Source organism: Solea senegalensis, linkage group LG10 (assembly GCF_019176455.1).
Source record: "Solea senegalensis isolate Sse05_10M linkage group LG10, IFAPA_SoseM_1, whole genome shotgun sequence".
Taxonomy (NCBI): Eukaryota; Metazoa; Chordata; class Actinopteri; order Pleuronectiformes; family Soleidae; genus Solea; species Solea senegalensis.
The window spans coordinates 11,966,728-11,990,283 of record NC_058030.1 but is presented as its reverse complement, the minus strand read 5'-3'; the positions used below and the strand labels follow the sequence as shown (position 1 = coordinate 11,990,283).

Below are 23,556 nucleotides of genomic sequence, written 5' to 3'. Positions count from 1 at the left end.
AACAAAGGGAACAATTTATATGGAATCCTTGTTGTTTAAAGGTGATTATGCTAATGTGTCAGGCATAGACAACATGCCCAGCTCAAATGGACTCACAAGACACAATTATTTAGAAATACAGAGTAGAATATATTATAAATAATAGTAAACAAATGAACATTATTGATGTTTTTTTCAGACTTTGGGTTTTTATATTGATATAGGCTGAGGCCAAACATTTATATAGAGGTGAAGATGGTCTAAAGCAGGGGTCGGGAACCTTTTTGACTCAGAGAGCCATGAAAGCAAAATATTTGCAAATTTATTTCAGTGAGAGCCATATAATATATTTTAAGACTGAATTTAACTAAATGTGAGTATAATAAACCTCTGAATTTATTCTTTTAAATAATGTTGTTATAATACTCTTCGCGCAGTGTGTCACCAGCAGCATATCTTGCGATCACACTGAACTGCGACAAATGACTTACGTCTGTTGACTCATCCAAAGCCAGGGAATAGAACGGTGCTGCATTTATGTCATTCACTTGCGTTTCCTCCACTTCCAAAATCGATGGATGGATTAAAACAAGTGATAATATTTTATGTTTTATCTGAAAAGCCGAAATCTGCGAGCCAGATGCAATCATCAAAAGAGCCACACCTGGCTCCCGAGCCATAGGTTCCCTACCCCTGGTCTAAAGGTTAAGACAACAACTAACTTATTATTTCCCAGGCGCTTAAATTATGCAAACAGTTCTCCTTCAACTCCTCTCTGCAGCAGCAGCAGCAGCAGCAGCAGGCGTTTTAAACTCAGTCACAGGAGCATTTGTCCGCGCTGTGCCCCTCAGTGGTCCGTCTCTCCACGATTGGTGGGAGACTGCTTGTTTAAGCCAATAGGCAGGGCGCACCGATAATGTCATTTCACTGTGACCGCCGAGAGGAGCAGCGCAGCGCACCGTGCGCCACTGGGATCATGACTGGGATGTGGTGACAGAGTGTGAAGCCAGAGCAGAGACCAGCCTCCCTCTCCTCTTCAATGCACACAGTATCAGGCTTTCAACTAATCGCATCGCACAGCACTGGGTCCAGCTTTGCGGCACACAAGTGCGCCCTCCCGGGACTTTGCACCTCATGCCAATGAGAGGCAGCGCGATTCGCCTTTCTCACTTCAGGAATATTGATTCTGGATATCCGTTTTACTGAGGCTGATCGCTTTGGAGGTGAGTAGATCAAATGTTGTTGTTGTTTTGTTTTCTTTTGAATTGTTGTCTTTGGACACCGATTTTTTTTTACTGATTTTGGTCAATGGGTTTTTTAGTTTGAACTTTATTTTTTAAAACTTTTTACGCTATAAAATGGCTCTTAATAGACGCAAATGATGCTGTGACGACGTGACCTACATTTTTGATGTAGTTGTCGAAAGTTTTAAACGTGAAAGGCATGGGATGGAGCAAGGGATGGAGCAGTATAGAACAGAAAATACATCTATTTTACATGTCACCTATAGTTGTGCGTTAATATGAACATAAAGGCACAGAAAACCACCCACTAAACTCACCACGAACTGAACTGACACCATAGGTGTTTTAATGTCAGCCCAAAAATGTACAAACTGGCTTTAATTTCTTCGACACCTATGTTGCTTTGCGCTTTTACGCGTGGAGCGAGAAGAACCTTCTTTCTCTGGCTCTCATGGTAAGAGTCAAATAGACCTACATGGGCTGGTGAAAGTGTGGAGTCCCCCCGGGCCTCCAGATGTATGGACTCAGCTGTCGCCTGTCACTTTAGTGACAACTGGTCGGTGCTCAGTGACCGCTGCCTGTCCGGGACTCCATAGCTGTCATGAGGACTGTTGAGTGAAGGAGAATGTGGTCACACCGCCCACATATACATTATAACAGTGTGTGGCATCACTCTCACTCACTTCACTCCTAACCTTAATGGATTTTTTTTTTTTTTTTAACACAGGGTCTGAGTCTATGTTGACACTCTTGATACAATGGCTTTAGTTTTAGAAGAAGGAATGGCTCAGCACCACTATTTCTTGTCCATTAGCAGTTTAAATATCACACCCTGGAGTATTTTAGTCATCTGGAGTAATAGCCAATCCTAATTACTAAACTGCTCCAACTTAATAAAACACAATGTTCCAACTGTATAATAAGAGTTCTGCTCCTTTAAAGAATAAATAAATGTCCCACATTGGGGATCTTATCAGATTTGTGTTTTTTTGGTGATTTTGACCAGTATTGGACCGATATCAATGCCCGGGTGGCCTTATTTAGATGCTCATCTCTGTGATGCAGTTAGATTTTTGAATGTAATTACAAAAAGTACTGCACGCTACTTGAGTGCACTCCTTGTGGAGCTCTCACACGGCTTAACAGGCCATGCAGTTTTTTTCTTCTGGAGATCAATCGTGTCTCATTTAAATTCTCAGCTGTGATAAAGTGTTAAAGCTACAAGACTCAGGAGGGCAGACACTGTAAAAGAAAAAGTCTAAAATTATATTTTGCTCTCATTAGAGCACAGTAAATATCATCATAAGCCATTAAGTCTCGGGGCTGCTGTCCTCATGGGGTTTGACTAAACGACAGACCCACTTGGCTCTGACTGACAGCAGGAGCTGAAGAATTTGACTGGCCTGAAATCTGTCACTTCGACCACAGGTGACATAAACAGATCGAGTGCTGCCGATCACATAGTCAGTTATAAATGACAGAACGGACCGAGGACATAGCCACAGACTGGATTCAGATATACAGGATCATGGAAGCAGTTTGTGGTTAAAGTAGGACAATAAAATTGAATAAAGGGGGCATGGTTATGGTTATGGTAACATATTTAGCCCCCTTACTCCAGACACTGAACAGTGGAGGAAGAGGAGTGTGAGGAAAGAAATACATGACAATGACTGTGAGCCGAGGCAAAAGAGGCACAAGGAGGAGATTGAGAGAAAACACAGAACCAAGGTGGTAGTGTCACCTAGTGGCTGGAGTGGAGGTAGACGGCCTCACAGCCAAGGATTCACAGAAACAAACCATTGTGTTTACTACTACAGCCAGTCAGATTGTTTTTGAGTATGAGGCCTCACAAGATTACGGTTCATTTGAATGGTTTGCTGATAAAAAAAATAAAAATAAAAAACAACTTGTTAAATTAGTACTGAGCTGCTAATACACATAACTCTGCTCTGTGTTTTGGATGAGCACCACATGATGCCGTTTTCAGCGAGAGAAACTAGATTTAACATGTGCACAGTTAGTGTCTGGCAAGAGAGGAGGAGGCAAATCAGAAAAACATGAAGCCAGCGTCAGACATTAACAGTGTGGTATGCTGTGGTGTGCGTGTGTACTGTCGTAGACTACATTTGGAGACAAGTCTCAGGCTATAAACCAGTCAGTTGGGGATGATTGTACATTGGGGAAAACAAATCTATGTCTTTATCAGTGAATAAGCTGGGTTTTGAATTCAGTGATAGGGACTGGTTTAGGTTAGAGGTTAGATGTAGGTTTTAAGTCTCCTGCACTTCACACTATGATATTCTAAGCGATGGTGAACATAAATAAAGTAAATGAATAAACCGATGCAACCATGAGCTTATTTAAGTGTCCAAAACACAAAGAAATACAGTTCCACTCTAATTGCTCTAACTACGATAGGTGCTTATATAAGACATGTGGAAGAGGAGCCAATAATAATATCCTCAGTGCAAAAATGCACTTTACAATATGGTTAGAGCCACATGGCGTTGCAGTGGCTTGTGTTGTTGCCTCGCAGCAAGAAGATCACTGGTTTGGATTCTGGTTTGACCGAGGGCCTTTCTGTGTGAAGTTTGCATGTTCTCCCCATGTGTGCTTTGGTTCTCTCTGGCTCCAGCTTCCTCCCACATTTCAAAAACATGCTGATTAGAGATTTGGTTAATTGGACACTGTAAAATTGACTGCAGGTGTGAATGCTAGTGTGAATGGTTGTCTGCCTCTATATGTTTCCTCTGCAATGGATTGTCCATGGTGTTCCCTGCCTTTCACCCTATGTCAGCTGGGATTGGCCCCAGAGGGACTTAAGATTGTTTTATGGCCTCCTGCTTCCTCTGTTGGCCCTCCATCTATGGTACACATCTAGGGTTGAGGTTGGCGTTAGGGTTAGGCAAGTGTTATGGCTAGAGTCAGGGTAAGTGTCCCGGAAAAGAATGTACACCTATGCAAAGTCGAAACCACCACAGTGTGCGCCAGTATTTGTTTGTGAGAGACGCAGACGGAGACGAAATGTTCAGCGATGTGTGTGCACAGATTCTCCATAGGTGTCGGGAGAGTGCGTGCTTTTGTGGCAGACACCCAGCTGAGAGTGAGTGAGCAGAATCTAAGACCCAGTGCCCGTCTGTATACGTTTTCCACTGTTGATTTAAAAGCCCAGTACCAGTGAAATGTACACACAGGCCTGTTTGTGCAAAGCTAGAATGAATCACCCTCATGTCCGTGTAAATTGCCTGCAAGCCAAACACTCTGGCAGCCTTTTATCCCCAGACGTGGTCCAGCTCACCGCAGCAGGGCTAAAAGCAGAGCGGGACAGGGCCGTGTGTTGTGAGGAGCTGTCAGAGGAGGCCAGTCTTTCATGGCCCAGGACACAGAGATGTGGCATGGAGTCGGGTTGCCATAGACAAACTGCAGAGAGCAGAGCCCATTGACTGTAAACTGTTTGTGGTAGGTTGGCAGGAGGCTGGATAAAATATGGCTTGTTTGAACGCCGGTGGTCCCAGAATCTGTGGGCACTTTGCCTGGCTGAGTGGACGGTGGCCCTGATGGTCAAATTTAGGACAATGTTACACTGTGGTTTGTGTAGAATGGGAAAACCACTGTCTGTGGATTATTACGTTGTGCTTGCCATGTGGTAAAGTTCCCCGTCTGCAGCTTTCAAACGACATCGTATGAGAGTCAGTGGTATTTGCCCAAAGCAGTGGCACACATTGGATCCACATGCTCAGCATTATTCTAAAGTGATTAAATGTAGTTAGTAATTTAGTGCCTTCAGGCACAACTCTGTTTATTAGGAGCTGCAAGATGATGTTAGAGGAAAACGGCTTTGGCTCACACTGCAGAGTTTAGTGCCCCAGCAGATCTCTTGTAACCACACGGCATAATTGCGGGACCAACCATCAGACCACCGCGATGATGAAAGCCATGCTCCACGCACATGTTTCATTATCACTGTCATGTACAGACACGACGCTGGGCTCTGACCGAATACTGGATAATAACCATGATGCTGTGACACCGAGGTGGTTATTTAACGTGTCTGTCTTTGATAAGGGGGAATAACATTTGCGAAGATGACAAATGTCAGCAACCTTTGTGACGGAGTTGTCGGAAAAGCTGCTGCGACCCTACCCAACACAATCATGGCGACCTACAGGTGGCCATGTTTGTCTGTCCTTCGCATCTATGGGGATCCGTCCAAACAATCACAGCATCACAGAGCTAGCAGCAAAAGAAAACATATTACCCTGAGATAGTCATTAAAAAGCACAGCTCATTTCCCCAGCACACAACAGGGGATTCAGTTAAAGCTTTCCGGACCTTTGGCTGGAAAAATGTAAAGTACCCCCTCCTCTCTGTCTCTCCCTCTCTCTTCTCTTCCTCTTCCTGGCTCTTGTTCCTCCTGCCCTGTTGGCATTGTCAGACGGGTGGAGTCAGTGAGCGTAGATGATATGGAAAAGGTCAGTGGGGTTAAAAAATGGGCTCTGCGGGGCAATGGATTTTTTTTCTTTTGACTGACAACAAAGGTTTTTCAGAAGTGTTAGCGATGGAGGGAACAGCTGTTGGAAATCAGCCCAAATCTTTCTCTCAGAGCATTTATTCTTTTAAACTAGAATCAGGTAAAGAAATGTCAGGTAAAGAAATGTATGCACAATAGTTTAGGGCAGTTGCCAAAATCTAAGATAAATTATATCTGAAACGTTATCCTCAGTTCATAATTTAAGTTGCTTCTGAATTCTGAACAGGAATCACCTGGATCTGTTGGGATCTGTTCTGGAGCCAAGTATATCCCTGGTTAATCTTGACTTAATGCTTTACAGATTCTGATAACAGCAAAAGTACTTTCATGCGCAGGAGGAATCAGAATCAGTGCAATTTGAAACAATACTAACTTGTAACCAAGGTGATGTACACAACACTGTTTGCACAGAGCTACCGAGGATAGGTGAATTAAACTGTGTGGCCCGAACCACAAATATTACATTCCAGACATGTTGTCTCCTCCTTTCATCAAACATTGTATTCAAATGCAGTTTTCCTGCACTCTTGTTCGTCTCTCAAATTTACAACGGTTTGACAACTGTAATTAAGTTCACAATCACTATTTTTTAAACTCACTGTAATGCTCTATAGTTAATCTCAAAAATAATGATCGGAGAGGTTGCAGCACATAGTTGGGTCAATATTTACAAAGGCCAGCTGAGGACATGTCTTGCAGATCTGCAGCCTGAGCCCACACTGAGCTGACACAGGAACCGTCCATTTGGCCACACAGCAACCTGACTGCAGCTCCTGGTGAGAGGCCGGTTGAAAGAGTCGCACTCTTGTTTGCTATGTTGTCCACTGTCTTCCTGTTAGGGGCCGGGCTCCCAAAGAAAACAAAAGCGGTGGCTCTCTCCACCAGATGTGGACATCAGTGCAAACACGTACACTCCTGACTATGATGGGAGAATGTTTTATGGTGTTTAACGGGAATAAAAACTAGAAAAAAAAGGGAGAGGTCCGATTTTATGGAAAGTACTGTTTCTTTCAAAACACACACACTCACAGTGTGTACACCTCGACTGTGTCACATGTTCCTTTATACTGGCTGAAAATGGTACTGTGTCATTAGTGACCTCAGTAAGAGTCAGTCCAAAAATAACACATATTACATCCAGTATTTCTAAGAATAAGGGCTGCCCTGGAGGACTGGTGTCCCGGCGAGTGGGGGGCAATGATAAGGGTAGCTAGTTGTGTCCTCTTTTCCGTTTTGCACATGCGCGCGCACACACACACACACACATGCACACCACACAGCGTGTCAGGTCTCTATATTTGTTAAACTGACTGACGTCACCACTGCCACTCTATATTTTCCTATTTGCATCGGAAAGATTACATTTGTGCAAAAATGTTGTCAAGTTACTGTGAAGAGTTTAGATGTGCTGATCCGATCCAAACATTTTTTCCACAGCCAGTCACAGTAGCCCCTGGTCATAAAATAAAAATAGCAGAAGAATTTCATGGAGTACGGTGTATAGATTTCAAACTTTTTGGAAAATGAGAGAGAGCAGATTAGATTCAGATAGAGAAAAGGTGAGCAAGTTGCATCCAAATGTTACTGTAAATATAAGCTCTGGGTTTGTTGTTCAAATCTGACTTTAGTTTTTACCAAAACAACATGTGTTCTTAACTTGGAGTCTGAATACAATTAACAATAGACCAGAACAGTTAATGCACCATGCAGACGACAATCATGCACAGTGCACATTGGCTTTTAATCAGCTCATTCAATCGTATATTTGTTTTTGGAAACATTAAGTATGCTCTTTACATCAGACGAATATCAGTACATAAGAGATATAAACCAATCAGAAATATTTAGATTGAATTCTCAAACTAAAACAAATGCTGTCAGCACGCTACAAACTAAATGTCCAGTACATTTGAATGTAAGGAGGTGAAAGGGCCAACAACATCAGAGCAACAGGGAGCCTTACAGGAGAGATCATTGGGCCTCTCCTCTGGTCTTTCTGATGTTTTTACTACCACCTTAATGACTTAAATTGTGTCCAATTAAGCAGATCTAGAAAGAAGCGTCCCCGCTCTGAGTTCCCTCTGTGCTGTGGCACTGGAGCGTGTGTTTAATTAGAATGCTCTAAAAAGACTGTTACGGAGCGATTCGCCAGGAATGTTAATCATTAGTGGGATCCTGACTGAGCAGCTCTTAAGTGTTTTAGAATATTGTTAGATTCCATGGTTTGCCTTTTGAAGCCATGCGGCTCAGAAAAATGCTTCCACGTGTGGGAATTGCCAACTTTTCCTTCTTCTTCTTCTTCTTTTTTTTTTTTCACACTGCATCCTGTCCTCCTACAATGATTTCCTCATAGTGCTCTTGGCTGAGTATTCCCCGTTTTGTTACGGTGTGCTCGTTCATGTGTCTGTTTGAGCCTGGGGCTCTAAATACAGGAAATAGTTTTCTTTCCATATGAGGGATATTCTGTTGAACTTTGAAGAGAGTTGAGGAAAGAAGCCCAGATGTGCGTGACGTTTGAGGTTTAAGCGTTGCACGAGTTTCACTTTCTGAAAGTGTAAGGTCATAAGCTAGAAGTTTAGAGAAGTGTCAAGGGTCGCGACTGCTGAACCTGGACATCGATGGGGTAATGTTGCAATTAAACCCTTTTTTCATGGAAATGAGGCAGGGAAATGTTGGCAGTTCCCCTGTTAATGTGGGAAATAGGTTTTTACTGAAAACAAAAATGATGGTGAAAACAGACACTTGTTGGCTGAATTCATTGGCTCAACGTGTTGGTCTCACTGGTTTGTAATTTTATGTCTACATTCATCCCAGTTTTGTCTACTGAGACCACACATGACAGGGTTCGTCCTTTACTGATCCATTGCTTTTGTCAGCGCAAGTGTGTAGTGTAAGGGCAGCCCATTCATTCTTGGCCAGCTCTGTGTGCAGACAGCCACAGGCTTTTGTTGAGTTATAGTGTCCCCAAATAAAGGGGCTTCCTCCCGTTAACTGCCCCAGGAGCTCTGTCGCTCCACTTCCCATTGTTCCCAATGAGGTTCAACTTTTACAACTAGGTGAGAGGATGTCAAATTGAGGGTAAAATATGACCTGTCCTGATTGTGCATCTCTGCCGTGTTTAGAAAAGCAGTTAGTGAGCAGTGTACATATGACAACGTGAGGAAACTACCAGTGTGCTGACACCAGGTGTTGTTCAGGACAGATGTGTCGTGTATCACAGGTGTCACACGTATTCCGTCTCACACACACGCACGCACACAACAGAGCTACAGCAAATTATCTAAAGCCCAAATAAATGGGTTGCAAGTTAATACTGTATGTTTATTGGCTGCTTTCATGAAAGCAGGGCCATTAAAACTGACATCATCTGCTTGGTAATTATTGTTTTGTTTCCACCGAAAGGCATCATATAATGCAGTTTAATAATTAGATACAGACAGCCTGGTTATAGGCTTAAGATTTGAGTAAAACATTGTTTTGCTGTGGTTTGGTAAGTTACAAAATTAGATTTTCAGTTCGAGTTGAAGAGTTCAAATGCAAGCGTATCTCATTACCAATTACGACACAGATGAATCTTGATTTCTCTCTGTTTTCCATTTTGATTGAACCTATTCAGCGCTCATGAAGACCACACAAACTTTCGTAAAGTGTCAAGTCTTTAATTTTTACAAATGTCTCTCGTCAGAAACTGAGCTTGGATCTAAGCCTCAGCATCATCTGCTTTTAATGTGTCAGGGTGAAACAGTAAAAAAGGGGGTTATGTGAGGGTTATGGGGCTAACAAGCCCACAGTCTGACCTGAGTTTGTCAGCGCCAATCTAGCTAAGTCAATATCAACGTGCAGACTGCTCCACCAGTTGACCTTTTCCTCCTTCTTTCAAGGCGTAAAAAAGGATTGTTGTTACAGTAGAGTGATAGGCTTTTATTGGCCTTTATAACTGAGGCTTTTGTTGGGCCTGTGTCCTGCTAATACCCGTTGGCAAGTCATTTAAACCTTGAGAATGCCTACTTTTTATAAGGAAACTCACACACCGGTGAGAGCTATTCTCCACAATGGTCATCAATGAAGGTAAGTTGGAGACAGAAGCTCCCTTTGGCCCTTTGCCACCCCAATTTATGAGATGTCTTAGGACCAAAACTCCATTGGTTTAAAGATATAACACAAGGCTTTAGTTTTTAACTACAGGATTACATCATTACTGTGGGATATACTTAGCACCCAGCGCTGACTAGATGCTCTGTTTTATGGGTCCCCCTTCGTCACGGACATGTTTGGACCAGAGAAGAATGCAGCTTTATTGTTTCTTGGGTGTTGGTTCTGGTGATGATCATCCCTGTCGTGTTACTGTCAGGGCATGCTGGTCATGCACTGCTTTGCTCATGGTGGTTTTTTTTTTGAGAAGGTGTAGACCAGGTGTGAGGTGCTGTTCAGGTCGTTGTGGCTATGACAGGGGGAATGGGCTGTAAAGCCCTGAGGCCATAGATTTATGGGTCATCTGGTGCTCTCTGCGGTCAAGGGTCAGGGATGCGTGACTTGTCCATCTTAATATATTATTCGGCTATCTGAGGCGAACCTTGAACTGTGCAACCTGCAACTTCTAACTATGGAGTCTTACAAATGCTTAATGATTTTCAGAATGTTGCTCTTCTGATGCAGGTTTCCCATTGGAGAACCTAAATATAATCCATGCAGATATCTTTAAACAGTTGTCTATCCCTTATTTCATTGTCAAAGGCCGTCTCTCTTGTGCAATGACAGCGTAAGAAAGCATCACATTTGTGCTTCAAAGATGTCCTGAAGTTATAAACCTTTCTCAGTTGTGTTTAAAATGACCAACTTTTAAATGTATCTTAACTCCTTTTTAATTTAAGCCTTACAGTCTTGCGTAGAATAATCAGGATATAACTCGACATTTTTCAGCCACTGAGAAGAATTCTGTTACTCTGGAGTTGCCTTAAACATACATCTTGCAACATTTGTCCAGGTTGTTTACCATCTCAGCTTTGCATTTCATTAATGCCCCCAGGACAGGATGCTGAGTTTCCCCTCCCCTCAAAGACTTGCTAATGTAGCAGGGTGCTGAGTATTTAGGAGCAGCACAAAGGCCTCAAGTTTGCTGAGAATGGCTGCCTCTCCTCCCTGGCCTTGGCTGCTACAATGGCATTGTCCACACAACCACAACCACACACATGCAGTAAATGTAACATTCAGAATTATTTCACACTGGCTGCCAGTTTGTTTACTTATATTTTTTCCCTTTTACCACATATTGGGGGAAAATGTGAGTTTGTGGACATGCAGAGGACGGGGAAAAGTGCAGATGCAGCAAGTCATTCAAGAGTTTAGTTTCTCCTCTGCATGAGTGACACAGTATGTGTGCTAAACAACACATGCTAATTATATTGAAACAAGCAAAGTTTTAAACATCCATGCTCTGATTCAAGGAGTAAATATACTGTGGATGTGTGTGAAATGGTAACAGTATTGGTAGGTTTTACCACCGTTAATGCCATTAGAAGAAACAAACCATATCACTGCTAAACTCAATAAACCCTCTTCCAAAAGCCCACTGTGTAAATGCCTCGTGTGTTCAAGTTCACAGAATTGCATCCTGACGTCATTGCCACAAAATTCAAGAGCTACTAAAATGTTTACAAAGAAAGCAATTTTAGCTGTTTAATAGATTCCTTCGCTTGCTTGTAAAATGCTCCACAGCTTTTTTTTTTTTTTACGGTCTTAAAGTATGTTTAAACCCCACAACAAAAACCTCGCACTGAAAAGGACAAGCTTGCAGTTATCTAAGTCTCAATTATGTATGCAATAAACCATGAGTAACTCTTTGCAATCAAATCAAACCACAAACTGATGCAAAAGGTGCGACTGTCCAGGATTTGACCTGAACTGGCCACTTTTGTTTTCAAAAGCAAGAGGAAGAGAATCACGTTCTTGCATGCCTGCAAAGGTGAAGGAGAGGTAGAGGTCAACTGTGTCATTCCCAGGGAGTTTCTACGGCAAATCAGAATGTGTGGACATAAGCCAGAATTGCATTAATTGTAAGGTTTGTTTTCCATTCTAATTAATCAGGTTTTAGATGATGAAAACATCCGAATAAAAGCTGTTTCCAGAGGCCACATGGACATTTTAATTTCTATCATACGAAAAATGCACTAGGTCATCACATTAAAGAGGAATGAACTAGTGCATTTATGCTTTGGAAATGATTCAGTCAGTTGGCTGATCACTGTATGGACTCAAAGTTTACGTCCTGACCTGAATATAATGTAGTTTCTGTGGCATTTCTCTGAAGTCGGTGAGTCCACATATGTTTTCAGGAACCTCGCATTACATTAAGACTCCACAGATGCCCCGTAATACATTTGTGTGGACACATTTTGTTCAACTTAACAAAGTTGAGCACTTTTAACCCTCATTCAGACAACTTTAAGCTGATGATAACAGGTTTGTGGTGGTACAGGATTACTGTGATATCTTAAAGCCGGTCTCATCCAGACTTGCTGACATCATATTCAGTTAGTGAGAAGGGTTATGTGAGGCTGAGCCAGGATGTTGTAGATGGTCGGAAGCAATCATCTGAAGGGATAAATAAAACATCCTTTGTTCATTCAAGCCAGCAGCCTCTATGTAATCATAAAGCTGTAGTTAACAAACAATTCTCTGTAACTTAGTGACATTTTGGGGTGTAAAAAAAAGAAGACAGGCCACCAAATAAACCAAAGCCTGTCTGTAACATTCACCGCCCTCCCCACATCTCTGAGCTGTTGATAGTGACGGAGAAAGAAGAATGTCATGTGAAAGCTGTTGTGGATATGGGGTGGTCAGTGTGGTTAAACAAGCTCTGCCATCACTGATGTACTACTAAAATGCACAGTTCCTGTAAACTGGAGCTCCACCAGTGGTTCTTATTTGGAAGCATATGTTTCAAGTATGAGGGGAGGGTCAGCGTAAGAGAGACGCCTCTCTCTTCCATGCCCTGCTTCGACTGGCCTCTTGGAGGTTAAGGGGGTGGGCTGAGGTTAAGAGGGCTGGGTTGAGGGAGGGAGGGAGGAGGAGGAGGAGGAGGAGGAATGACCATCTGGTTGTGCTCTCCTCCATGAACACGCACGTGCACACACCCCTCTAACACTATCGCCCACGCGCTCAGACAGACATCACCCTGACTTTTCACAGCCTCAGCTTTGATATGGACTGTTACTCTCCTGACAGCTCTGGTGGAGAATGCTGGCTGCTTCTGTCTTGGATTTAGAGCTCTGAGGATCTTACACAGATATGGAGCCCAGAGGCTGGTGAAGAATCTAGGGCTGGATATAGTAGTAATAAGATCCATTTACCTGCTTACTCCAGGAGACTTGGCCTTCACTAAGGTAAGATCAATAGGGAAATTAAAGAATCAAAGATGGAAAACTTTGGTACAAAGTTGGAATATCAAGTAAATGTAAACGGAGTACTTACGAAGGAGTCTTAGTTCAGTCTGGCTGGATCATGCAGGTGGTCTCTCTTCTGCAGATCTCTTAAGGGATGTCACTCTCATCCGTCCATGCACCACCAGGTCACAGATAGTCTTACCACATCTGATCTGGTCCGCAGTTTTGTGCCTACAATGAACAAGCTGTGATGTGATTTGTTTACACAGGTAAAAAAATAAAATAAAATACCATCTATTTGTTTTGCAGTTTAAATATATCTTGTCTGATATAATGTTTTCTGAGTGAACTCTCAACTAGACAAGGAAAATCTTGTTTATCTCTCCATCTAGAGCTTGTCTGGCATCGCAGAGCTTGCAGGAGCCAAGTTAAACATGTTGGGCCAGTCCAAACTGACAGAGAGCACTGTTTGGTTGTGTGCATGTCCATCATCTACTTCCTTGAGGAATATAGACAGTAATTCAGACCAGAAGCTGCTTATTTTTCCTGTGCACTCTCCAGGGTTGTTAAGCCTGGATTTTCGGGTGTTTTTGTATACTATTTTAAATGTCACTGGTGGCTCTATTTTTGGTCAAAGTACGGGGTCTGGTGAGAGATTTGTATTTGTAAAGGTGATTAATAATAATACACTTTAGTTTGCTGAGTAGCTACTTGGGTTTCTTAAGGATCATTTAAAAAAAAAAGTTTCATTAGTTATTTTGTTTCCAAATTAAACAAGTTTAAACTCAAGTGGTCCACTGAGCCTCTGTTACATACAGCTAGTTGCAATCTAAGCTTTCTGTGAAATAGTGTGTTACTTTTTAAGACGGATCCTCATTCATTGCAGATCGCTGTGTGAGGCTTTAAAGTCTTCATTCACTAAAAACCTGAGCTTCTCTCTTTCAACCAGCCACAACTCGAATTTCTTCCCTTTTGTGCAACAAGACAAATTAACACTTACATACATGTCAGCTACACCGTTTTAGCTCAGCCTGATAATACCCCCACACTTCCCTCTGGCCCTCTGTGGGTAAATGAGTCAGATATGCAGGCCTGGAGCTCCCAAAGTCATGTTAACAAGCACTTTTACAAAAGAGCAAGGAGCTGTTAAACATTCGGGACTGCAGGGGTCTGGCTAGAGTGGGAGGAGGGCAGAGCAGGGGGAGTGGAACAGTGAGAAGGGGATAGTTTCAAAAGTAGTCTCTTGTTGGGAGAAAAACCTTAAAAGCCTGCACAAGTGCTGAGTCAGTCAAAGTAGCATCCGATCAGATTAAGGGCTTTGCCCAACACTGGTGGTGTGCATGTTGTGTATTACTCTTTGTGAGCCTGGCTGAAGATCAAGCCTGACATTCCTGCGAGTCAGGTTTGGCTGTGTGAGACATCCTCACAGAGACTCGGCTCGCATGTAAAAGCAAACATCTTTTTAAGAGATACAGTGCATGAGTGAGTGTGCCTGATACAAATGTGAAGCCGTGAAGTCCCAGTCTCTTGGCTCTGACTGGACCCGCCTATAGTTAGCTATCTCCCATGTGAAACCCTAGCCACTTTCAAACAAGGACACATTTTTGCAAGTTATTTCTGGTCTCATTTGAAAGTCAATAGACATGACTAGAACAAGAGACCGTCTTATTTGTCACCCCACTCTCCCACCTGACAGGTTATCTGGGTTTGAGGGCTTGAACCATCATGCATATGGAGATAACACACCACATCTTCTGGACAAAAAAGGGAGATAAAGAGGCTCCTGATGGAACAAGCCTTTACTGGATTCCTTCACAGAGGATCCATTGTTCAGGACAACAAGGGCATATTAATGTGACACGCCATTAACTAATACACCTGACTTGACACTTTGTGGTCATGAATCCAGAGCCTTGCCAGTGTTATCATTCACACTATCATTAACTCAAATTGTCTTTGACTGGTCAACTTAGATGGGGGCATGTCAGTAGTTGTCAGTGGTGAGGCCACTGGGGCTACATTGTCCTTAAGGGAAGATGAGTTGATATGAATAGCCAGAAGCTGCCTGGACTGTCATGCGGTGTGTGGAGCGGTAAGGAGGAAAAGTTGCCTTGAAAAGGCCTTTATGACATTGTTACCTGTGTAGACCAGCATAGCCTACAGTCGCCTGTGTTTATATGTCTGCACACCTGTGTACATGTTGGTTTCAGTGTAAATGTGTGCATTCCCTTTTTTCGTGTATGCATAGAAGCTGCACACTCCCAAAGGCCAGCCAGGGACATATATCATTCCAGGAGAGAGCACAGATATTCAGGCCCCTTTACTGTCACCCCTGTGTTCAAAGGCAGCATTGGAGTGTGTCTAGTTTTCTCAGCTGTCTCTCAGCGGCCCCTGTTGCCCTCTCTGGCCATAGGGGGTGGAGGCTGTGGGGGAGGTGGTGTAAGAGCCAGGCTGCTGGACACTGGCTGTGCTTCCATTTGATCTCAGCTAGAGCACTTGGCCTGTGAGAAATGACCACAACTGGACACACATTCATCATATTTGCATCTGATTGGCCCTGCAACAGCTCAGAGAGTGAAGTTAGAGGCTGTGTGGAGTGATTTAGTCAGGAACTAATGTCTTTTTTTTACTTGATCGGTTATTAACCTTGGGGAACTTTTCCTTTTGTTACACAGGATCATTACACTCACCAAACTAAAAAAAATAATAAGCAACAACATAAAAAACAATAATCATAAATGTTTTTTTTCGATTTTATCCAGCTAGACTGCAGCTTTTTTCCATTTATATTCTTTGCTACTGCAGTAATCACGCATTATTGACTATTGCCACCACCCACATTGTGCCTGTCTTTAATCTCCTTGATTATTATTATCCCTCCTGTTGCATTGTCAGTGTCCAACTGAGTATCAGTTGACCCTATCCGTTCCATCGCCTGTCTGCCCATTCCTCCCTATCCCCGTTCTTCACCTGTCTGGCATAGCTCTGTCTGTGTTAAAGATGAAAGGATGATCAGACACTCACTGTGGCAGGTTGGAAAACAAACAGTCCAAAGGAAAAGGGGAGATGAAGGGAGAAACCAAGCTTGTGGACATTCTCCATATGTTTGGTCCTGTCTCTAAGGCCAGGCTTCTGTTTATACAGACCTCATTGTCAACTGATCAGGCCAGCATTAGATCTCATGTGGTGGCCCTTCTTTGGACAAAGTATGACGCAGCACCTTAGCAGAATGACCTAAGCATTACAGATAAGCAGAAGGAGCTGCTCTCTGGTGATATTCTTACTTTGGTGCTGGTGGCAAACTAAATTACAGCATTAAAAAAGGAATGTGAGGTCTGTGCAACATTCCCCACAACTGGGATACACAAAGAAACCCTGACTTTCCTAACTTGTTGTTGTCATTATAATGAGATCAGACATCACCTTGTAAAGGTTTGGGGCTTTCCCAGTGCTCCCTGTGTTCTGAAATGCCACATGAGGAGGGCACATGTCTCACTGCCACCACAAAGGCAGTGAAAGAGTATAGTTCTTTTTATGAGTGAATTTATGAAGTAAACTCATCACCAGAAGTGAACCAAGAAAAGCTTGCTCAGCCTCCATAATTGGCTTTGGGGGGTGGCCTCAAGAAAGAGACAGTGGTGTGATTCAACTGGCGGTTAACATTTAGTGGAATGGTACTGGCATGAGAGAAGATTAGATGGAGTGAGGAGAGCATTAAGTGAGGACTGGCTCATGTAATGGCTTGTTAACCAACATTTCATTTCCTTGCCCACTTCAATGCTCCCTTCTCTTCTTTGTCCTCACCCCAGTTCATTCTCTGTTGCCCTCATTCTCACATGTTTTTTTTATGTCTTACATATTGTGTCTGTGCAGTAAAAAAGAGTGTCTGATGAGCCTGGCGAGTGCAGCAGTGTCGGCGGCGAGCTTCCAGGGCGGGACACGCCAGAGAGACTTGATGATGGAGCACAAAGTCGGTAAGCTGACCTCTGGCTTTCAACGCAGCTCCACATCCGATGATGACTCAGGCTGCGCACTGGAGGAGTACGCCTGGGTACCACCTGGACTTCGGCCTGAACAGGTGAGCAAAACGTTGCTCATAAGAGCCGTCCTTTGTGCTATTATTCATGAAATTCATGACAGTGTTGTGAGCAAGTTCAAGCAAGCATGCCAAGCCTCAGAAAGACGTGAATCACAATATTGTACACTTTAACCAAGGTATCTATTTCCCTTGTCCACAACTCATTAATTCCCTAAATCACAAAAGTGAACCATGGTGTATCCTCTGGACAGAGAATAAAAACAGCTCTGACCTGATTCTACCTCCCATGTAGCCCATTTTCCTGGCCCAGATAAATGCTATTCAGCACATAACTGAATAACTTCCGAGCTACAGTCTCTGGATATGGGACAAAGTATTTAATAAAAAAAAAATGCTTAGTCCTTTTGTTTAAGGCAGACCTGTCCAGCTTTACCAGGCAGCCACTTGCAAGCAGGACGAGTGTACATTTATTTACTATCTAAATGTGGTAAGTCTGCTTGTGATTATCAAGTCCACGGTAAGGGGGAGGACTCGATGGGTTGAGCTTACTGCTGCTGGCAGGATGAGGAATCAAGGGGCCAACTTCTAACAAGCCTTCTCCTCCACAAACACAGCCAGGGCTTTTAGTTGTGTCTGCAGGGCAGCCAGTGTGATGTGGCACTTTTCCAATCCCTGTTCACTCCTCCTTTTCTGTCCATCCCGCTCCCCTTGTTAAACAACATGCACAGAAGCAGTGAGGAGGAGGGGCTGAAGGGCAAGACGAGATGGGTTCACAGCAGCGGACAAAATGCATTGGTCAACTGTAATGCCTTTACTGCAGCCATAGCCCTGAATAGACATATTATGGCTCATCATTACAGTGAAGAAACACATAGGGCCAGGGTGATAGCCGACTGTTTCCCAGCCCCTAAGGAGCTGGATGAGGGGTAATAGCAGCATGAAAATGTGCATAATTTATGGTGGGGGGCAAACTTTGGCTTGATTGTCAGGGTAAATTGCTGTTAACACCCCCTCACAGAAGCCAAAGCTGCAGGAAACCCACTTACACACAAGACAAGCACATCCCACATCTTTATCTGCCTGGCTGTAATTGGCCCTGCCTCATAAAGTTTAGTTTTTAGTTGCCAGCCCCAAGGGTCAAAGTGCCACTGCAACAGGCTGCTTTGTCCCGTCCTCAAAGAAGCATATGCCTGGAAAAATGCAGCCTTTAAACTGATTTGACCCGCTGACCTGTTTGGACTTGTTTAGTCCAGAATAAAATGATTCCTTCAATGCCATGATCAAAGAGAGCTGCTGAGAACCTCCACCAAGCAAAGTCTTCCTTTCATTTTTGTGCCAGGGTGTGTCTCATAACAAGTTATTGTGTTTGATATTTGGTTGCCTGGAAAATAGTGTATAACATAAACATGGGCTGCTCTGTTCATGGATAAATATAGGTGTAAAAAAAAGTTTGATGTTTGTACATTCTCATTCTCTGGGCGAGTTTTACTTCAGAAAAGTCTTGATGTTAATTGGTGTCAGATGGTGTGCCTAATACTTCATGTCACTTCATCCAAAGGTACAGTTATACTTCTCCTGTTTGCCGGAGGACAAGATTCCCTATGTCAACAGTCCAGGAGAGAAGTTCAGAATCAAGCAGCTCCTCTATCAACTGCCACCACATGATAATGAGGTGAGAATATATTTGAGTGCGTGGTTGTAAAATGACACGCAGCATCAGAACATTCATCTCCGCAGGTTCTCTGATTTATGTCAAGCTGCAAAAATAATCCACTCTACATTTTGAGTAGCTGGAGCTGCTGCTGCTGCTGCTGCTGCCAGCTAAACCCACAGCAATGAGAGCCTTGCAATTTACATGCCATCCCACTACTGTGAGTCCTTGGCATTCAAGTTGACATCACACTAGGGGATTTTTGTTTCACAATGTTGTAGACATGTAATGTGGGCACAATGTGACTTTTGACTTGATGATTTTATGATGTTTGCTGGGAGCCCCCACCAGTAGGATTCCTGTCATAGCACAGTTTTTTACGAGGACGGCTCAGCAGGCGACAGGGATGCTGGCTGAAAGAGGCTTTATGTGATGCCACTACCACTGTGGCACCACAGTTCGGCTGGGTTGTCTTTCTTCTTTTGTTGCCCATCCTCTACGTTTCTTTCTAAACACAGCTCTTGTTTGTGTAAACGTCTGCTTTCCCTCTTGTTAGGGCTTTGGGAAACATCAAAGAAGCCTGTTGTAAAAAATGAGATTCTCAATCACGGACTGTGGGTGGAGATATGTAGGGGGTTGTAGGAAGGGCAAGCTGGGGTCAAGAGTTGCCTTTGTTCAGCATGTTCTGGTATGCACTCTGCCCTCATATACTTACCAAAGTGTCTTACATATTAGTCCAGGCTTTTAATTTGATCTCACAGGGAGCACATTATGAAAAAGTCACTTTAATGACTTCATATCACACTTAGCAAATCAGGGTTGTTGTTCATGATGTTCTTGATGTGAAAGTCCGGCCACCTCCTTAACCATGACTTATGACCTTTCTTCCCAGGTGCGTTATTGCCAGGCCCTCAGTGAGGAGGAGAAGAAGGAGCTACATATGTTCAGCATCCAGAGGAAGAAGGAAGCACTGGGCAGGGGCACAATAAAACTGCTGCCCCACAATCTCCTGAACAGCATTTGTGAACATGTATGTCCCTTTACACATAATCTTTTACAACTGTAAATATACAGATCATTGGTCAAGTAACAGAAGGATGGATTTGTCTCTAAGTGAAGAACTCTTCTTACTCTTCTTTGGGTATTTGGCTGATCCACAGCAAGGTTAAGCCACAGTGTTGCCCAGAGGGAAAGCTGAAATAAAGAGCTCAGTGTCAGCCATGCTTTTTAAGAGATCCCTGAACACAAGCTGGCTCAGTAGTGTTTTATTTAGACTTATCGGTAATAGTGGAGCAGTCAAGTCGTGCCCACGAACACTGTCCCATTGTTGCAGATCTTCTCAAGAAATCCATACTTTTTACTTTTAACTGTCTGTCCTTTCTTAAGTCCCTGCTATTGATTTGATAAGTCATGTCCTCGCATGTATAAGTATGCAACAATAAAAAGCATAGGTTGGTGTAAATGGCTGTGGGGGATTCACGTAAACTTTTCACAAAAGCATTTGGAACGACAACTCATGTGCAATTTCATGTTTGTATATTTTGCAGTGTGGTGAAAACATGAACCACGGGGAAATGGCAGTGTTCACCTCAAGGGCAGGACCCACGCTTTGCTGGCATCCTGCATGCTTTGCCTGCTCCACATGTAGAGAACAGCTCGTGGATTTGATCTACTTCTATCACGATGGAAAGATCCACTGTGGAAGGCACCATGCTGAGCTACTCAAACCACGCTGCTCAGCCTGCGATGAGGTAAGACCACAAGACTGAAACAGTGAGAAAAATAAAGTACCATAGAGAGAAAAACATTCAGGTTTTTCAAAAGTTCCTTTGGAATAGCAATAACAGTTTCTTTAATTCTCCACTTACTTGAATTACTTAATTGAACTTAAACCAAACTGTTGACACATTGAAGGATCACTGATGTGTATTCTCTTCTGTCAACAGATTATATTTGCTGATGAGTGCACAGAGGCAGAGGGGCGCCACTGGCACATGAAGCACTTCGCCTGTTTTGAGTGTGAGACAATTCTGGGGGGTCAGCGATACATCATGAGGGATGGCAGGCCATACTGCTGTGGCTGCTTTGAGTCACTCTATGCAGAGTACTGTGAGGCTTGTGGGGACCACATTGGTAAGTCAATGATTTTCTTGTCTTCTAAAATAAAATCCTTGTCATGACTGTCTAGCCTTTATATTAGTATTGCTAATTTAATTTCAACTGTTCCCTTTTTTCAGGTGTCGATCACGCTCAAATGACCCATGATGGGCTCCACTGGCATGCAACTGAGAGCTGCTTTAGCTGTGCTTACTGCAAGAGCTCTCTTCTAGGTTGCCCCTTCCTGCCACACCAGGGCCGTATTTACTGCTCCAAGGCCTGCAGTCTTGGGGAAGATGTGCATGCCTCAGACTCTTCCGACTCAGCCTTCCAGTCTGCACGCTCACGTGAATCCCGGCGCAGTGTGCGCATGGGCAAGAGCAGCCGCTCAGCTGATCAGTGCAGACAGTCACTCCTCTTTTCACCTTCTGTTAACTATAAGTTTCCTGGCTTCAGTGAAAGCACCTTGACCAATAAGCTAGCTCACCTGAACTTGTACGATGAGCATTTCTGGAGAGGACGTGGTGAAGAGACTGAGGCGCCTGAGGACCAAGAGGAGGAGTGGGCTGAGCATGAAGACTACATGACTCAACTGCTGTTAAAGTTTGGAGAGCATGGGGTCTTCCAGCATGCCAATGACTCCAGACCAACAGATTTCTGGACTGCAGAAAAGGATGCAAAGTTGAAGCAGGAATCAACTAAAACCAGTGGTGCCAGTGGAGAAGGAAGGGGGAGCCTTGCCAATAAGAAATACCAGGCTGATATGTACTGGGCTCAGTCACAGGATGGGCTTGGAGATTCAGCCTATGGTAGTCACCCAGGCCCAGCGAGTAGAAAGATCCAGGAGTTGGAGCTAGATAACAGAGCTGGAAGTGGGGTCCAGGGAGAGGAGACACAATGGTATAATGATTCTATGGAGTGTATCACAGACGAGTTCAAGAAAACAGGTCAGAGTGTTCGAGACTCTATGGACTCACTGGCTCTTTCCAATATTACTGGTGAGTGTCCCGATCAAATGTTCAAAGAAATATTTTCCGAGTTGTCAATGGTTTGTTGTTGATTCTTGAATCCATGTGCAGACATCCCTTGACTATTTTCTCTCTCTTCTCCAGGGGCCTCAGTAGATGGTGATAGTAAAGATAGACCTTTGGTATATTCTCTGCAAGGCTTCCATGAGCTGGAGACAGAAGACTGTGAAAAAACCAGTAACATGGGCACCCTCAATTCCTCTATGTTACACAGAAGTGCAAATTCCCTGAAGAGCCTTGTATCAGAACAAGATGAGGTGGAAGAAATCGTTCCAGAAGGTGTGGTTGCTCTGCCAGTGAACAGTCCAAAACCTCACGTCCCTGCTCTGAGGAGGACACGCTCCCAGTCTAGGCCTCAGCAAGTCAAATTCTCTGATGACGTGGTGGACAATGGGCATTACTGTGAAGTCCCAGTTCGCCAGCCCCCCATGAGCGAACGGACTCGGCGGAGAGTTTACCACTTTGAGGAACAAGGTCAGGACCCTCAGCCTGGTCGCCACCATCACCACCACAGGAGGCGTCGCAGTCGCAAGTCTCGGTCTGACAATGCTCTTAACCTTCTGCCAAAGGAGAGAACACAAATGTGCTACAAAGTGGACCACAGAGGCAATGCCAAGGGGCATCAAGCTATCCATGGTCAATCCAGTTCTCCTGCTTTGCCAGGCTGTGGGCTACAAGGCCCAGCCATGGGGAGGTTTTTGGGGCTTTATGGGGATGATGATGATGATGACTGGTGTTCTACATGCTCTTCTTCTTCCTCTGATTCTGAGGAGGAGGGCTTTTTCCTTGGTCAGCCCATCCCTCAGCCCAGGCCCCATAGACACTACTACACAGAGGACTTGCCCAGCCCTGTAGTAGCCATGTCCTCTTCACCCTATGGCCAACGGACTAAGTCCAAAAAGAAGAAAGGGCACAAGGGGAAAAACTGTATAATTTCATAGATTTTCATTTCTTTCTTATGCTCAGCTTTGGGTGATGTGCTTCCGTACGGCCACCACTGTTAAAAATCTAACATGTGCTTGATATGAAAATGCTTCACATTTCAGTGTGCCATGGTGGTCGTGTAAGACATAAGTCCTACAATTTGTTATCATAGGTGCCTGCTTCTGTAGCATTAGAACCATTATAAAAAGGTATTTCCAAGTCATGTGTATTTATAAAACATCATCTGAACCATGTTTGACAGTGCAGATATTTATGTATATATTGTAGAATAAACAAATAAATAAAATGGCTATTTTTTATACCTTTGAATACATGACATGCTTAGTACCACAATGCCTTTAGCATTAACTACTGGCAAATGGTACAGAGACATTTTCCAAGAGAGTGGTGGAAATGTAATGACAAATCAACTATGACTCAACCTTCTCCAATGTGTTTCTTCTATGCTTGTGCACCACTTACTATAATAAGAGAAACACTGAGTGTATAAAAAGCCCAGGTCGAGTGGCGTATTTATGGTTCACTGTATTGTAAGCAAATCATTGTATTCTGTATAAATGTACAAACTGGAATATAAAGCTCAAATAGATAATTATAATAAAAAAAAAAATCAAAATATCATGTTTTTTTCGATTGGAAAAGTATTACGAGAATATA

At 43.4% G+C, this 23,556-nt stretch overlaps 1 protein-coding gene across 2 annotated transcripts; it reads left to right on the top strand.

The window, feature by feature from the left end:
* The first annotated feature begins 912 nt into the window (after window positions 1–912).
* Window positions 913–23,517, top strand: prickle1a (prickle homolog 1a). 2 transcript variants are annotated; one of them, XM_044035822.1, is made up of 8 exons: window positions 913–1,202; window positions 17,013–17,217; window positions 18,737–18,850; window positions 19,722–19,859; window positions 20,377–20,580; window positions 20,776–20,962; window positions 21,067–21,924; window positions 22,039–23,517. In XM_044035822.1, exons 2-8 carry the CDS (start codon window positions 17,029–17,031, stop codon window positions 22,893–22,895), a joined length of 2,547 nt encoding a protein of 848 aa, XP_043891757.1. In that variant the 5' UTR covers window positions 913–1,202; window positions 17,013–17,028; the 3' UTR covers window positions 22,896–23,517. The 2 variants fall into 2 exon arrangements, with proteins under 2 accessions (XP_043891757.1, XP_043891759.1); XM_044035824.1 differs by lacking the exon at window positions 913–1,202 and adding an exon at window positions 12,958–13,139.
* Window positions 23,518–23,556: the final 39 nt, after the last annotated feature.

What these genes read in the sequence shown, in the direction of transcription:
- prickle1a (XM_044035822.1), top strand. Translation starts at nt 17,029, where the DNA reads ATGAGCCTGGCGAGTGCAGCAGTGTCGGCGGCGAGCTTCCAGGGCGGG. An exon ending in TGCCACCACATGATAATGAG is followed by an intron (nt 18,851 to 19,721) that starts GTGAGAATATAT and finishes CTTTCTTCCCAG; the next exon opens with GTGCGTTATTGCCAGGCCCT. An exon ending in GGCTTGTGGGGACCACATTG is followed by an intron (nt 20,963 to 21,066) that starts GTAAGTCAATGA and finishes CCCTTTTTTCAG; the next exon opens with GTGTCGATCACGCTCAAATG.